The sequence below is a fragment of the Schistocerca americana genome, chromosome 2, assembly GCF_021461395.2.
Source record: "Schistocerca americana isolate TAMUIC-IGC-003095 chromosome 2, iqSchAmer2.1, whole genome shotgun sequence".
NCBI lineage: Eukaryota > Metazoa > Arthropoda > Insecta > Orthoptera > Acrididae > Schistocerca > Schistocerca americana.
This window is the reverse complement of record NC_060120.1, coordinates 975305825-975323615: the sequence shown is the minus strand read 5'-3', so window position 1 is coordinate 975323615 and position 17791 is coordinate 975305825. Positions and strand designations below refer to the sequence as shown.

At 42.4% G+C, this 17791-nt stretch overlaps 1 protein-coding gene across 1 annotated transcript in view; it reads right to left on the bottom strand.

Annotated features, from left to right (window-relative positions):
- Positions 1-17791, bottom strand: part of LOC124596347 (neutral ceramidase-like) — a 250713-nt gene that overhangs the window by 171111 nt on the left and 61811 nt on the right. Inside the window, exons 3-4 of the mRNA XM_047135449.1 lie at positions 1163-1339; positions 867-994 (exon numbers count right to left, since the gene is read on the bottom strand). Of these exons, the coding sequence (XP_046991405.1) occupies positions 867-994; positions 1163-1339 (305 nt within the window). The remainder of the gene's footprint in view (positions 1-866; positions 995-1162; positions 1340-17791) is intronic.

Sequence of the window (17791 nt, the reverse complement as noted above, 5' to 3'; positions counted from 1 at the left end):
TAGTGTCGGAAGTTCCATGTGGCTTTTCGCGGATGATGCTGTAGTATACAGAGAAGTTGCAGCATTAGAAAATTGCAGCGAAATGCAGGAAGATCTGCAGCGGATAGGCACTTGATGCAGGGAGTGGCAACTGACCCTTAACATAGACAAATGTAATGTATTGCGAATACATAGAAAGAAGGATCCTTTATTGTATGGTTATATGATAGCGGAACAAACACAGGTAGCAGTTACTTCTGTAAAATATCTGTGAGTATGAGTATGGAACGATTTGAAGTGGAATGAACATATAAAATTAATTGCTGGTAAGGCGGGTGCCAAGTTGAGATTCATTGGGGGAGTCCTTAGAAAATGTAGTTCATCAACAGAGGAAGTGGCTTACAAAACACTCGGTCGACTTATACTTGAGTAACGCTCATCAGTGTGGGATTCGTACCAGGTCGGGTTGATAGAGGAGATAGAGAAGATCCAAAGAAGAGCGGAGCGTTTCGTCACAGGGTTATTTGGCAAGCGTGATAGCGTTACGGATATGTTTAGCAAACTCAAGTGGCAGACTCTGCAAGAGAGGCGCTCTGAATCGCGGTGTAGCTTGCTGTCCAGGTTTCGACAGGGGATGAGGTATCGAATAAATTGCTTCCCCCTAATTATACCTCCCGAGGAGAGCACGATTGTAAAATTAGAGAGATTCGAGCGCGCACTGAGGCTTACCGGCAGTCGTTCTTCCCGTGAACCATACTCGACTGGAACAGGAAATGGAGGTAATGACAGTGCCGCGTAAAGTACCCTCCGCCACACACCGTTGGGTGGCTTGAGGAGTATAAATGTAGATGTAGATGTATAAGGGAACACTAGCACAGTATGCGTACCTGCTACGTTCTGAGGCGGGGTTGGCGAGGTAGGCGGTGGGGCTGCGGTTGATGCTGACTCCCAGCAGCTCACCCTGAGACAGGAAGAGGCGCGCCGGCTGCATCGACAGGTGGGCCCGTCTGATGCTCTGCAACACGACACCACCTACTGTTAGAGGCACTGGACATGGCCATTAGACTATTAGAATGAACCAACAGTCTACATTGCAACTTCATTTACCAAAGGCTTAAAGGCTATTTTTCGGTATGTAAATTAGTTCTGAAGGATAATGACAGGTGTAAAAGGCTGGACTGACCTCTACTATGCCGGAGAGGAGTGCGTCGTAGGTCTGCCGGACGAAGCCGAGAATGCTGATGTCGAACAGGAAGTCCTGCATGAAGCCTCCGGGTCCTGAGTGCGTGTGCGTCGCGCTGATCATTAGGTTTTCCTCAGAGTACATGTCACCGAACTCCTCCCGCAGCTTAGAGATCACCTGCAAGAATAGTGGCGCACCTGACGTCGAGGTGGATGCAACACAAACATCACATCTCTGATGTCGATGTAGGAAGATACAAGGCGACTTACACAAAATTTCTGGTAGGTGTTATAACGCTACCGCCTGCTACTGCTTATACCATAACCTTGAAGTCTGAAGCAGATCGTAAAATGGAACTATCTTGTTAAAGAAATTACGGTATAAGGCAACAGAACAGTGTTACCCTCTGAAAGGAATTTTGTTGTGTTGACCACGATTCACCTAACGGAGGCGGCTTATCGGAAGTGAAAGTCAGAATTACGTAAATATTTAAACAGTATCAAACAATATTTTGCCTATCCACAGTGCCCAAATGATAATAAAGAAAACGGTCGCCAGCGTAATTAGGCATGAGAATGATTAACATTATTGTTCAAGAAAATAGATGTGAGTAACTTTAATGGACAGACACAGCCTATACTTTATCATATGAGAGTGCAATGAACTCTATCACTAGCAGATGTTGACGTTAAAGAAAGTGCTAACAGTTATTGGAGAACAAGACTATTTGCATAAGGACAACAGATAACGAAACACGCTATTACGTTGAGGACTTAGTCAAAGAGAATGGCCTCAATAATGTTACTATTAATATTCACTGTAGAATCGTAAATTGGACAGAGGTTCAATATTACTTTTCAATCATATTCCTATCTGACATGAAATATGGATATGGTTCACAGCAAAATTAGTTATTCTGCATAGATTAAGTCTCTCACTACTAACACCTTCCTACTTAGAATGAAAATTAAATGGAATTCACTAACAGATTATTTCTCACTGTCTTTTGAATAAAGACGTTACTGTTTTCATAGATAGTGATCTTTCTATTAATCGTTATCTAGATGAGCATAACAGACAAACTGTGGATCCTATGACACCATTAATATTCACTTTTAATACACAAGAGGATCCCAATATTGTAGAGAATTTGACTTGAATAGCAAGAGTAATTAAAACTTTCTATAATTAAGCAATTTTGTGTATTTTAACTACTTTCAATGCATGGGGCCCCTTAATCTTGTCCACTTTAGCAGAGCAAACTAATTACACTTTCAATACACTAAAGAAACAAGCCCTTAACAAACATGAACATGTAACTTTCAACAGTAATAGTTCTCAACTTTTACTGCAGTAGAACACAACTTGACATGGTTATAAGACAATAGCTCACCTTTGGGTGATTTTCAACAGACTGCACTCTGATCATTTAATTTGAAAAACTCTATAAGCCACAGTTTTGAGGACATTCATTTTAGAAGTTGGCAATAAAATATTAATAAGCAGTTTTAATAGAAAAATTATTTTTAGCAAGCATCATTTACTATATTACACAGTTCTGCTACATTAACTTTAACTTAGTTTCTTCTTACTACCTTCAAGTGGCATTAATTAGTAAAACACTGAGCTTTAATGTTCTTTCAATAAGGACGCTCGGTAATCACTTTATCTTGGGAAGGATCCTAAGTAGAAATGTGACAGAGGATAAATCAAGGCAAGTTTTCATAGTCTTTTGGTTGATAACAAATAAACCATCCACATGAGCTGATCCTTCACTGTACATTTCTACTATTCCTTAGTTCCTTTTCAGTGATTGCGCAATGTGGTGGCGATTGCATGTTGGTAGGTGGATTTGCGGGTAGAATTGCTGCGCTCTTGCATTTCTTGGTGGCGATGATAGATACCAATTCCAGAATAGTTCCAGCTCTTTATCCATCCATCCGAGGCATTGCAAAGCGTCAGGAAAAGCCTCTCTCGGAACCAGCACAATACACAACTTTTACATGAGCAGTTGATAGTTTGGTAGCTCGTTCCCGACTTACTCTTGGTTCCACCTTTCTACCCATGTCCACCACATTTTGCGCGCACCACACAGTTCTCTTCCCGAGGGGAACCACACCACCTTTTACTTACAAAGTAACTAAGAACCGTAAGTGAAGGTCAGCAGTTAACGTAACAGCAACCAAACATATTAAACAAAACATTATTTAAACAAAATTACAATTATATACAGTAAGTTTTGTCCCCTCCAAATGAGACAAAGAATTTAAATGACAGATACACTGCATTGCATAGAATCAAACCATGACATCAAAGTTTTTGCAAAGAAAGGAGTATACAATTTTGTGTTATCGATTCAATCAAACAACATTTACAGAAGCTCAACAATAGAATGGTGAACAAAACAGAAAACAAAATGAATCAACAAAAGGTATGTAGTATCTAATCTATGGTATTACAGTGTGATGAATGGCAGCTAGCTCTAAATGTGAAAAAATGTAAGTTAATGTAGATGAGTAGGAAGAACAATATGTAATGTTCGGATACAGTATTACCAGTTCCTGTTTGACACAGGCCTGTCATTGAAACATTTGTGTGTAACGTTGCAAAGCTATATCAAATGGAACGAGTATATGAGAAAAGAAAGAGTGATTCATCTGTAATGGAGACCACATGTAGGACGCTGGTGCGACCTACTCTTGAGTACTGTTCGAGCGTTTGGGATCCGTACCAGGTCGGATACAAGGCAGACAGTGAAGCAGTTCAGAGGTGGGCTATTCAGAGGCGATCTGCTAGATTTATTACCGGCAGGTTCGAACAATACGCAAGTATTACAGAGATGCTTCAGAAACTGAAATGGGATTCCCTGGACGATAAGCGACGTTCTTTTCGAGAAACGCTATTGAGAAAATTTAGAGAATCGGCATTTTCAGCTGACTGCCGAACGGTTCATCTGCCGCCAACATACATTGCGCTAAGGACCACGGAGATAAGTTACGAGAAATCCCTGTTGATGGCGTTGCTGCACCGTATAAGCAAAGAAACGCGACTCCGACACGGATAAGCACCGACATGTAGACAAGAGATTACTGTAGCATTCGTGTGTTTCCGACGTCCGCGCAGTAAAAGCAGAAACGTGTACTGCGACCAAACAGGACCAACGTGCTGTTATTCTTTCGTTGGCTGCCGGAGAATGAATAATGTTTGTAGGGAAGCATGTCTATCGGAAACCACCTTTATGGAATGGTGGTGTTACAGCTTCATGATAACGCGTAACCTCCCCCTTACTTATCGACCTTAATGACAGTGAAAAATTAAACTGCGTGTACCTAATTGAAATTTGGGAAAAGCAATCCTCACCGAAGTTAATCTGTCGGTAAAGAGGGAGGAAAGGGCTACATCTAAATCAAAGGAAAAATTCAAATGAAAATGGTGGATATTAATTTTGAAAAACGGTAAAGCTAATGAAGAAAGTAAATGTGCGGTCATTACGTTAACAAATAACTGTCGTTAATTAGATATTTGAGATTAGGGGAAAATTATGGTCGCCAGTCCTATGGACAACTACTATAATAACTGAAAAAGAAAGGCTAATCCACATATCATTAGCACTAAAAGCGTTGCAACTGAAGGTTGACACGTGTTGTGTGAAAACTGAATGTTTGTCAGAAGTAATAAATTTCGCTACACTCTGACTTAATTTAGCAAAAGAATTAAGAAAACCGGAAAATTGAAAGTTAATTTAGTGACTGAAATTAATAGTGTATTTTGCTTCTGAAGCACTACGAAATTAAATGAAGTAAGGTTAGTCTTGGGCTACCTCAACAATCATCTCAAATGCTACTTGAATCTACGCAATTTAGAAACAAGAGATTTAACTATGAACTTGAATTAAACGATTTTGAACAATTAACAATAGTAAAATTTAGTAAGTACCAAGGCGAGCTGCAGTCACAGGTAAGCTAAAATATGGTAACAAAACTCGCTCTCTTAATTTGTGCTTGTGTAGTCTAAATATTGTAGCCAGCTATGAATAACTGAACTTCGAAGTTAAAGCAGTGAAATGGAATGAATGATATTACTTTAATGGTGGCATTTGAATCTCAACGACACTCGAGTTCATTTCGGAAAAGGAAGGGACCCTGCTTGGTAATGCAATTGGGAGAATGAGCAACAAAGTTGCTGTATTTTAGTGATCCAAATGGAACAGTTTGAAAAGCTGAGGTCTGCCATACAGTTCTAAAACTATACGTGCTTTCAGTCTTCCTTGTTGGTTGACTGAGGGTTTGAAGTCGTCGATCGAGGAGGTGGCGACAATCACTTATTGTCGGCCGTAGCTGTTGCAGAAGCTGGATGTTGGCGCGCCTTCTTCTCGAGACGGTCACCAGGCGAAACGGGCTCTTGATGTGTCCCAGCTAATGCTTCCCGTCCGCGACACCGTGCCAGAAACTATCATAGCAAGTCGAGCGCAATTACATGCTGCCAAACCCCGAAAGCGCGGCAACTCGCGGGAGCGTCACTCAACACACCTGCTCCACCGCCCTACTCCAGCCAGACTCTGCTCTGCCCGCGCTCCACGCGGCAGAGTTAACACTACTCCAGATCCTAAACACTTTGGTTCTCCACAAGACCTATCGATGTAATCGTTCGATAGCATAGTTTTCCCTAGGCATGACCCAGCGTAAAAATACAAATAATATTTACAAAACAAAACCAATTATACCTCGACATAAATGCAAAAATATATATATGTACACAAAACGTAAAACAATTACAATATATAAAGACACAGAAATTTCATATCTTCAGGTAACAAAATAAGGAAAAATTTTATAGTAGAATAGATGGAAATAGGATGATATGCATTTCCGGCGTTACAAACGCTCACGTCAGCTCAAGTAACAGACAGTCGAGCAACCGCCCTATAGTCTGGTATCTTCCCACGCTTTGAATGGTCGATGATCAATGTCGGACGAGGATGTGCAGCAGGCAGTAATGGACATCTTCACGCAGCAGGACACAATACATTACTACAAGGGGATCTTGAAGCAGGTGCGTCGGCGGTATGATTGCATCAGTGCTCACAGTGATTTTGCCTGATTGACATTCCGATTCTGTACTGCGTGGCCTTAGAACGGAAACTATTTTATACTTTGTCTGTGAAGAGTATCCCCACAGCAAATATCTGAAGGCGCAAGATCCGGTTATGTTGGCTAATAAGCGTGAATATAGTTCCCGATCCATCCTCCGGGGACCTTTAAGTTTAGATAATGTGTCACCAGACGAGTAGAATATGCAGGGGCGCCATAATTCTGCAAGGAAACTCTTTTAATAAAGCTGAAAGCTCGCTTTCGAGGATGTCTAGAATGCGGGGTCGTATAAGAAGTTGCATTAACACAACAGACCCAAATAATCATTATCGTATTACATCACACACCTAGAGATGTGTGTTTTAAATGTGTCTGCACAAAGGTACCTCGGTTTTCGTCGTAAGACCGATGTGAGCTGCGAGTGTTAATGGTACCGTCGGGTGTGGATATGGCTTCATCAGTAAACAGCATTAATGCTATGAAAAGATGATTTGCAACTAGGAAAAAAAAACATTCTAATCGTCTATCATCCTCTTCTTCTTGATGTCACTGAATACATTGTAAACCACCTCCACGTCGCCTCTAATTCCAGTTGTTAGTCAGTAGAAATAGACAGAAATGGGATGCTTTCGGTCAAATAGCATATTTTCTTCATCACCTGCTGAAATTAGTATGATGTCGTTGCGAAGTAGCAGCAAGAACCTCATTGTACAACATGTGTCTGCTGTCTAGGCGACTACACTTTTGCCACTTTAAACCGTGCTAGTGGTAGATATCTGCTGGTTAGTAGAAACGTCATCTAGCTGGCAGTAACTGTTTCTTTATGATGCCAGTGGGACGAAATTACATTGTGGAAATGACTCTGTAACAAAAATGTGTGTGGTCGTGTGGTAGCGTTCTCGCTTCTCGCGCCCGGCTTCCCGGGTTCGATTCCCGGCGGGGTCAGGGATTTTCTCTGCCTCGTGATGACTGGGTGATGTGTGCTGTCCTTAGGTTAGTTAGGTTTAAGTAGTTCTAAGTTCTAGGGGACTGATGCCCATAGATGTTAAGTCCAGAGCCATTTGAACCATTTGAAAAACGTGTGTTTGCAGTCGCCGGACGAAGGAAAGGCTCCGTCTCATAGACAAAACATAAGAACGCTCACGTACTATCTTTAGACAAAACATAGGAACGCTCACGTACTGTCTTTATTTATTTTCTCGCCAGTTTTGCGCTCATTTTATGCATGGCCCTTGGCAGGCGCAACCTCCCCACACATTCAGTAAGGCCTTATTGATGTAATGTTGTTGTTGTTGTTGTGGTCTTCAGTCCTGAGACTGGTTTGATGCAACTCTCCATGCTACTCTATCCTGAGCGAGTTTCTTCATCTCACAGTACCTACTGCAGCCTACATCCTTCTGAAACTGCTTAGTGTATTCATCTCTTGGTCTCCCTCTACGATTTTTACCCTCCACGCTGCCCTCCAGTACCAAATTGGTGATCCCTTGATGCCTCAGAACATGTCCTACCAAACGATCCTCTCTTCTAGTCAAGTTGTGCCACAAACTCCATTTCTTCCCAGTTCTGTTCAATACCTCCTCATTAGTTATGTGATCTACCCATCTAATCTTCAGCATTCTTCTGTAGCACCACATTTCGAAAGCTTCTATTCTCTTCTTGTCTAAACTATTTATCGTCCATATTTCACTTCCATACATGGCTACACTCCATACAAATACTTTCGGAAACGACTTCCTGACACTTAAATCTATACTTGATCTTAACAAATTTCTCTTCTTCAGAAACACTCTCCTCCCCATTGCCAGTCTACATTTTATATGCTCTCTACTTCGACCATCATCAGTTATTTTGCTTCCCAAATAGCAAAACTCCTTTACTACTTTAAGTGCCTCATTTCCTAATTCAATTCCCTCAGCATCACCCGACTTAATTCGACTACATTCCATTATCCTCGTTTTGCTTTTGTTGATGTTCATCTTACAGCCTCCTTTCAAGATACTGTCCATTCCGTTCAACTGCTCTTCCAAGTCCTTTGCTGTCTCTGACAGAATTACAATGTCATCGGCGAACCTCAAAGTTTTTATTTCTTCTCCGTGGATTTTAATACCTACTCCGAACTTTTCTTTTGTTTCCTTTACTGCTTGCTCAATATACAGATTGAACAACATCGGGGAGAGGCTACATCCCTGTCTTACTCCCTTCCCAATCACTGCTTCCCTTTCATGCCCCTCGACTCTTATAACTGCCATCTGGTTTCTGTATAAATTGTAAATAGCCTTTCGCTCCCTGTATTTTACCCCTGCCACCTTCTGAATTTGAAAGAGAGTACTCCAGTCAACATTATCAAACGCTCTCTCTAAGTCTACAAATACTAGAAATGTAGATTTGCTTTTCCTTAATCTAGCTTCTAAGATAAGTCGTAGGGTCAGTATTGCCTCACGTGTTCCAACATTTCTACGGAATCCAAACTGATCTTCCCCGAGGCCAGCTTCTACCAGTTTTTCCATTCGCCTGTAAAGAATTCGTGTTAGTATTTTGCAGCTGTGACTTATTAAACTGACAGTTCGGTAATTTTCACATCTGTCAATACCTCCTTTCTTTGGGATCGGAATTACTACATTCTTCTTGAAGTCTGAGGGAATTTCGCCTGCCTCACACATCTTACTCACCAGATGGTAGAGTTTTGTTAGGCCTGGCTCTCCCAAGGCTGCCAGTAGTTCTAATGGAATGTTGTCTACTCCCGGGGCTTTGTTTCGACTTAGGTCTTTCAGTGCTCTGTCAAACTCTTCAAGTAGTATCATATCTCCCATTTCATCTTCATCTACATCCTCTTCCATTTCCATAATATTGTCTTCAAGAACATCGCCCCTGTATAGACCCTCTATATAGTCCTTCCACCTTTCTGCTTTCCCTTCTTTGCTTAGAACTGAGTTTCCATCTGAGCTCTTGATATTCATGCAAGTGGTTCTCTTTTCTCCAAAGGTCTCTTTAATTTTCCTGTAGGCAGTATCTATCTTACCCCTATTGAGATAAGCCTCTACATCCTTACATTTGTCCTCTAGCCATCCCTGCTTAGCCATTTTGCACTTCCTGTCGATCTCATTTTTGAGACGTTTGTATTCCTTTTTGCCTGCTTCACTTACTGCAATTTTGTATTTTCTCCTTTCATCAAGTAAATTCAGTATCTTCTCTGTTACCCAAGGATTTCTACTAGCCCTCGTCTTTTTACCTACTTGATCCTCTGCTGCCTTCACTATTTCATTCCTCAAAGCTACCCATTCTTATTCTACTGTATTTCTTTCCCCCATTCCTGTCAATTGTTCCCTTATGCTCTCCCTGAAGCTCTGTACAACCTCTGGTTCTTTCAGTTTATCCAGGTCCCATCTCCTTAAATTCCCAACTTTTTGCAGTTTCTTCAGTTTTAATCTATAGTTCATAACCAATAGATTGTGGTCAGAGTCCACATCTGCCCCTGGAAATGTCTTACAATTTAAAATATGGTTCCTAAATCTCTTTCTTACCATTATATAACCTATCTGAAACCTTTTAGAATCTCCAGGGTTCCTCCATGTATACAACCTTCTTTCATGATTCTTGAACTAAGTGTTAGCTATGATTAAGTTATGCCCTGTGCAAAATTCTACCAGGCGGATTCCTCTTTCATTTCTTAGCCCCAATCCATATTCACCTACTACGTTTCCTTCTCTTCCATTTTCTACTGTCGAATTCCAGTCACCCACGACTATTAAATTTTCGTCTCCCTTCACTACCTGAATAATTTCTTTTATCTCATCATACATTTCCTCAATTTCTTCATCATCTGCAGAGCTAGTTGGCGTATAAACTTGCACTACTGTAGTAGGCATGGGCTTCGTGTCTATCTTGGCCACAACAATGCGTTCACTATGCTATTTGTAGTATCTTACCCGCACTCCTATTTTCCTATTCATTATTAAAGCTACTTCTGCATTACACCTATTTGATTTTGCATTTATGACCCTGTATTCGCCTGACCAAAAGTCTTGTTCCTCCTGCCACCGAACTTCACTAATTCCCACTATATCTAACTTTAACCTATCCATTTCCCTTTTTAAATTTTCTAACCTACCTGCCCAATTAAGGGATCTGACATTCCACGCTCCGATCCGTAGAACGCCAGTTTTATTTCTCTTGATAACGACGTCCTCTTGAGTAGTCCCGGCCCGGAGATCCGAATGGGGGACTATTTTACCTCCGGAATATATTACCCAAGAGGACGCCATCATCATTTACTCATACAGTAAAGCTGCATACCCTCGGGAAAAATTACGGCTGTAGTTTCCCCTTGCTTTCAGCCGTTCGCAGTACCAAAACAGCAAGGCCGTTTTGGTTAGTGTTACAGGGCCAGATCAGTCAATCATCCAGACTGTTGCCCTTGCAACTACTGAAAATGCTGCTGCCCCTCTTCCCCTCTTCAGGAACCACACGTTTGTCTGGCCTCTCAACAGATACCTCTCCGTTGTGGTTGCACCTACGGTACGGCTATCTGTATCGTTGAGGCACGCAAGCCTCCCCACCAACGGCAAGGTCCATGGTTCATGGGGGGGGGGGGGGGCTGATGTAACGTATCCAAGTGTTACGCCTGTTGTTGGTGACACGCAAGACAAAGTAGGCAGATGGGTTGCATCCGTATGATGCTGCAGGTGCACTAGTTTGGTAAGCCGCGTCCGATTATTCTGCCTAACTCGTTTCCAGATAAAAACAAGGAAACACAGAGAGAAGTTGCGCTGAGGTAAGCCCATGGAGTGGGCCTCAAATAACCGTTCGGACATCGTAGTTTGTCTTCTATAGTTTCCCTGAATCACATGAGACATCTTTTGTAAAGCCTTATATTTTCGATACGGACACGGCCCACATCTTTTACAATCTTTCCTCATCGAGATTGTGCTTTATCATTGTCGATTAAACGTTATAACAGGCTCCCGAAATATGACGTTTTATGAAAACCGTTCTAATCGCAAATTATTTGCACATTTTATGTAGAAAATTCGGTTCAAATATGTTCTTGTTGTTTTTATGATGTTGTAAGCTCCTCCCCTATTATCTACTATTATGGAGCCAGTTCACAAAATTAGTTTTGTAGGATACAGGTGAACACATAAGTAGATCAATGCGGAACGAAGGCGATAATTATTCCTCGAATCCACACGACGTCCACTGCCGGAAAAGAAAACCGCAACACCAAGAAGGGTTTGCTCGATGTAAGCGAACGTTGGTAGGCGTGTTTCTACACCTGAGAAGTAATAACTATTCAGCTTTCTCGGCAGTCGCCTAAGAGTGACGCTTGTAACGTCAGTGTGAGGATGCAACTCAGGTTTGGTTTAAATACACGCTTTAACGGTCGCGAGCGTCAGTTACCTTTAAGATTGACGTGGTGATCTGATGTTAGTCATGAATGCCTTTCAGGCGACTAAGACGCCTCACTCAGTTTGAATGAGGTCGTGTTATAAGGCTACGATAAGCTGGATGTTCCTTCAGCAATATTGTAGAAAGGCTTGGCAGGAATATAGCCACTATACATGATTGCTGGCAGTAGAACTCACAAGAATATGAGGTCGCAAGAAGATCGGGTTTCGCACAGCCATGTGGCACTACCGAGAGGGTAGACCACTGTGTTCGGCGTGTGGCCCTAGCTTATCGTGCATCTGCAGCAGCAATTTGAGCAGCAATTGATTTCACAGTGACACAATGAAGCGTTACAAATCGGTTACTTCAAGGACAGCTCCGAGCCAGACGGCCTGTAGCGTGTGTGCAAAACCATCGTCATTTGCGACTTCCGTTGAGAGCGTACTGGAGGGCAAAGTGGAGGTATGTGACAGTGTGGCCGCTCGTTGGTTAGAAGAAGGTCAGTTCAGGGCCTGCAACCAACTTGTCTGGAATTATGCTTTGTAGTGGGATTTCGTATGACACCAGGAGCACTCTCGTGGTTTCCCCACGCACGAAGACTGCAAATTTGTACGTCTGTCTGTTTTTTCGACCTCTTGGGCTGACAATCATGAACAATATTCCAGGGGCTGTTTTGCTACAGGATAACTCTCGCCCACTACCGTTGCTATAACCTAACACGTTCTACAGAGTGTCGACACGTTGCGTTTGCCTACTCTATCGCAAGATCTTCTCCAATCGAGCATACATGGGAAATCATCGGACAACAACTCCAGCGTTCTCTATAAACTGCATTAAGCATACCTGTATTGACAGACCAAGTACAACAGACATGGAGCTCCATCCCACAAACTGACATCCGTCATCTGCGCGACAGAATGCACGCACGTTTCCATGCTTGAATTCAACATTCTGGCTGTTACATCAGTTACGCAAATTATTAATGTACATCCGCAAATGTATTCCCGAAATTTCACATTTTACATTAATTATTCTGTCACGCTGCGATTGTTTCCCCTTCAGTTTACGTATCTTAACAACTACTGCAAATGTACACGTGAAATATCAACTTATTACTCAACGCACGCGCCTTACCAGTCCACGAGCACGCACAGCCACTCACTCTCTTCTTTAAGCTCACAGCACGCTGGCGCACACCAAAAACCTTTTTATATTTATTTACCTCCGCAGTGGGTACTCTATTGAGCCACCTAAATCACTTGATAGCAATGATGATTAAAATGATTAGTGAACTATGTGAAGATAAAACAGAAATGAATATTTACAGATACAAGAGCTGAAGCTGTCACAATACTGTCCACCGTTGATAGTAAACAAATATATTGAGAAGTAAATTGGACAATTAGATTTATCAGCTTACGCCATTTCTGAAATTCCAGCATAAGGAAGATGTAAAAAAGAAATATGGTAGAATTAAAGCGTACACACGTTTTCAGTATTCTTAAGAAAATTAACAGTCACTTTATAAAGGCGAATGTCCTTAGTAAACAATATATAAAGAGCTAATTGACAGAGGTGGTATCCCATATTCAGCAATATCTTCCAAATGTCCAGCACTTCATAGTCGAGCATGGGACACGAAAACAAGGTGTGATTTACATCAGGTTTCTATTCATAATCGTACAACCCGGACAGTTGTGTATTTTGATTCGATGTAGACGTAGAGGGAGACAAGCGTAGTTGAACGGAGTGGAATTTTGGTAGACATCGCTGACTGATGCAGACGTGTCCTCGTAAACCACGGCTATGCACTAATTCGACTTTTTAACATCGCATAATAACCGCCATGCGTTTGTTGATGCACGTTCCACTCCTCTTGCCACAAATGTTTTCCGTGGCTCTTGCCCTCACGTAGGTAGTCTCTATAGAGTAATTTAAGATCGACGTTAGCGCCTATTGATGCAGCTTGCTTTGTTAATTTATTAATTTCCTCATTATATCGGATGCTACAGTGGCAATGCACCTACAACAAATGGATTGTCTACCCCTCAATTTATAGGGAACATATTCAGATTCAACGTTTTGGTTCCAGTGACGCGGCGTTGGAGACAACACGGTATCGAATATAGACTCCTGATGAGAGCTAGCCAACGTGTGCTAGTAATAAGGATCCCTCAGTAAATGCACCTAGGAAATCACATGTTCTTTTGGCAGTGGTGGGGCATGTAGATGGTGGTAATGTGCCGCCGAAACTAGTCATGTGATAGGATAGAGACATTCTCAAGATACAGTTGTGGTGGTACTTTTTCTCATATATATCATCAGCTAAAGTCCACCGAACATAGAATAAGATGGACATCCATAAACCGATTAAGCCCACGCGGTTTGAGGCGTCATGTCACGGACTGTGCGGCCCCTCCCGCCGGTGGTTCGGGTCCTCCCTCGGGCATGGGTGTGTGTGTCGTTCTAAGAGTAAGTTAGTTTAAGTAGTGTGTAAGTCTAAGGACCGATGACCTAAGCACAACTGGGTCTCTCACGAATTCACAAACATTTGAACATTTTTTGAAACCGATTAAAAATGTACAAGATCAGACATTTCACTTTAATGGACAAGCACAGAGTAATGAATAAAATCAATATCAGGACAGCTGTTAACTTGATGATTTAAAAGCTCCATCGAGTTCTTGAGAGGATGGGTGAAAGGATATGATGTATCTTCAACACGAGAAGGATGATTTAAGAATGGGACCGTTGGAGGAGCGAGCGTATCGATAGGTTCTTCTAACCAGGAAGTGGTAGCAGGAAGAGAGGAAACCATCTGCCTTTTCTAAAAACCATCGTTTTATATCAAATGTCGTAGTGGTTGCCTTATTAAGCGGAGAGCAAAATTTAGTAGTCATTCTTCTCTGGTTTTTTTCAGGAATTTATTAATACGAACATTTATTTTTCACCCTCTTTTTAGCATTGGTTAAAGTCTGGTATGCTTCCTGTTCTCATAAGGCACGTCATATATTGTCGGATGTCCCGGAACTGTGCCTTTATATTTGTCCCAGTTGGGTTCCGCCATTTTCGACTTACTATTAGCGTAAAATATTTCTGTCGTATAAATATATTGTTGTGGAGCTCTTTAGGGAGATGATATGATCCTAATGTATCTGTTTCAGTATGGCAATCAGAAAGGGGTGCAAAGCATTACATCTATTGGAGAAAGTACAGTAGCAGGAGCTCCGTTGTTGACTATCAGTGGGCTATTCTTTTCAGTAACATTCATCAAAACCTTGCCCTTTCTGTTTGTCATGTCTCCTCCTAATCCTACATCATGGGACTTCAAGTATCCACCTACTATAAATGGAGGTCGTGGCTGGTTTATTAAGTACCTACAGTCATCTTCTACGATACTGCACTGTGGAGCTTTATATATCGTAATGAGCAGATTGTATGTGTGCAGCAACTAATTTGATGTAGTTCTCCTTACGTTGATCGAGAACGGCTGATGACACAACGAATTTTTTACCGTTTTAGTAACGCCATTCTTCCCATCATGACCGTCCTTCCATATTATGAAAAACTTTTGTAGGAACAGTTTCCTGTGGCTTGAATATTGTTCCGCATAACTGGACAACATGAGGATAATTAATGAATAATCCTTTTCCAAGCTTTCCCTGTTCGAGTTGGCTGATCTAGGGTTCATAATTTAGGCAGAAAGAGAATGAAACGTGCCTGTTGTGAAGTGCCGGAAATCGGTACCGTTCATAACAATGTTTTGTCGCGTATTATGAACGATAATCCCTATTACATTTTTTGTCTTATCGATAAGTTCAGCGAGAACTGGAGCCTGTCGTTGATTTTTTACTTGTGGATTTGCTAACCTGTGAGCAACAGGCTAATAGGGATTCTGTCTTATCGGTATGACTGTATGTTGCGTGGGGCGAAGCAGGCTGTGGGACTGAGGACACTCACGTCCATTACTGCGTAGCTTCGTGAGCGATGTTCGTCTGTTGAGGCACATCCACAACTGAGTTTCGTCCCTATCTCCGTGCTGTTGAACCAGCATGCCTGTTGCTGGCATCGTCGGGAAAAGATGTGTTTTGAAAATTTGGGGTGCTCAAATTTGGCAGAGCAGCAAGGACCGGCGCATTGACAGCGGCGTAGATTGGCACACGAGGAAAGTTCAGCTCATCCTTGAAATCAGACTTATTGAACGTAGCTAGCTGCTGGGCTCATCACCATCACACTCAAAGCAGGACCAGTCAGTGGATGTGTGTTGCACCCAACAGTGGGCATATACAGGGTGTTTCAGAAGTGATGGTCAATAATTCACACATGGAAAGTACAGACCAAAAGTAGCTAAGTATTTTCAATAAATAAGGTACACAAATAAAGCGCTGTCGAGATACAACATATTTTCTGTTGCAGTTCGTCAGTGCATAGAAACACATGGCATCTCTCAGTGTTAAAGTAGGTGCTCGAAATGTCATCCATGCTTCCGATGCGACATTAAACTCGTCTCTGAAATGGGTTGCGAATCTTCTAAGGCAGTCCTAGGGAATTCTGTAAATGTTGGAAGGCTGCTTAGATCAGCGAACGTAATCCCTCAAGAAACTTGGCGTCGGTAGCGTAGACCAAGCTTTTGACATGACAACACACACAAAAATCCATGGGATTTAAATCGGAAGACCTTGGAGACCATGGCACAGGCCCTCTTCTACCTATCCAATGTTGACCATACGTCCGAGTTAGAACCCGGCGCATTCGTAAATGAAATTATGCTGGAGCACCGTCAAGCACGAACCACATGCTCGGGCGTTGGTTCAGTGGGACATCATCATGTACATCTGAAAGTCCAGGCCGCAGAAACCGCATTTACTGGTGTCCTGTTAGTCTCTGTGGCAGGAAGTGTGGTCCAATTATGCGGTCTCCGAGCAGTCCTGCCCAGAAGTTCGACGAATAACGCTTCTGATGTCGTGTCACCCGTGTAGTAGGTTGGTTGGTTGGTTTGTCGGGTTAAAGGGACCAGACTGCAACGGTCATCGGTTCTCACCCGTGTAGCATTAGCATTGACGCCGTCCCAAATGTGGGAGTTGTGGTACTTAAAAATACCGCAACGCGTAAATCCAGTCTCATCCGTGAACAGAATACTGCTTACAAACAGGGGATTCAAGGAGCTCTATTTTTGCAACCACTGGCAAAAATTCTCTCTAGGAGGCAAGTCTGTTTTGTTGAGGGCTTGTACTCGCTGGAGATGATATGCACATACTTGCCGATGCAAAATGCACCACACGCTGTTATGACTCAAAACAAGCTCTTGGATATCAATCCTCCTTGTTCAAGTACTCAAACGTTCGTGTACAACGCGTAATACCCTTTCTTCAGCATCGAGTGTTTTGGATTTGTGTCGACCTTCTCGTACGTGGTGTGCGGAACTCCCTGTTTCACCAAGGCGCTGATGTACCCGGCTAAATGTACGCTTGTCGGGCTGCCTGAGGACAGCTGTGCTGCCTCAAGGGTACTGCCATTCGCTTCGCCATACATGAAGCGCATATCAGCGAACTCTTCATTGGTGTAACCTCTGTCCACTGCGCCTTCACTTTCGTAATTGATTATGAGGCTGGTGCAGCCCAGTGCACGGAGGAGGAAAGAGAAGTAGTTGTGCATGCGGAGACAAGCGTATAGTCGATCCCAAACCTTGAAGATACCAACGTAAATGCCGCCGTATCCAGGGACGTTTACAGTTGGCTCCCAACTCGAATTAATGCGATACATTAGTTGATTTGCGAACCCATGTCTATTGGAGCTTTTTAGCTACTTTTGGCCTGTATTTTCCATGTGTGAATTATTGACCATTACTTCTGAAATGCGCTATATATGCCCACTGTGGGGGACACACATACATTCATACATCGGTCCTGCCTTGAATACCATACGTGGTGACGAGCTCAGGAACTATCTACATTCAATAACATTGATTTCAGGGATGCGCTGAATATTCCGCCCTGTATAGCAGTAGGGGAGGCCCATAATCCACAAGAATGAGTCGCACTACCTTTCTCGCATCTCATGTGGAACCAGCATTGTTTACTGATGTGGCGATAATAAGGCAGTTAAAGTGCCTTTTTAATAAACATTTTTTGAACAGTGATCAAAAATTTTTAAA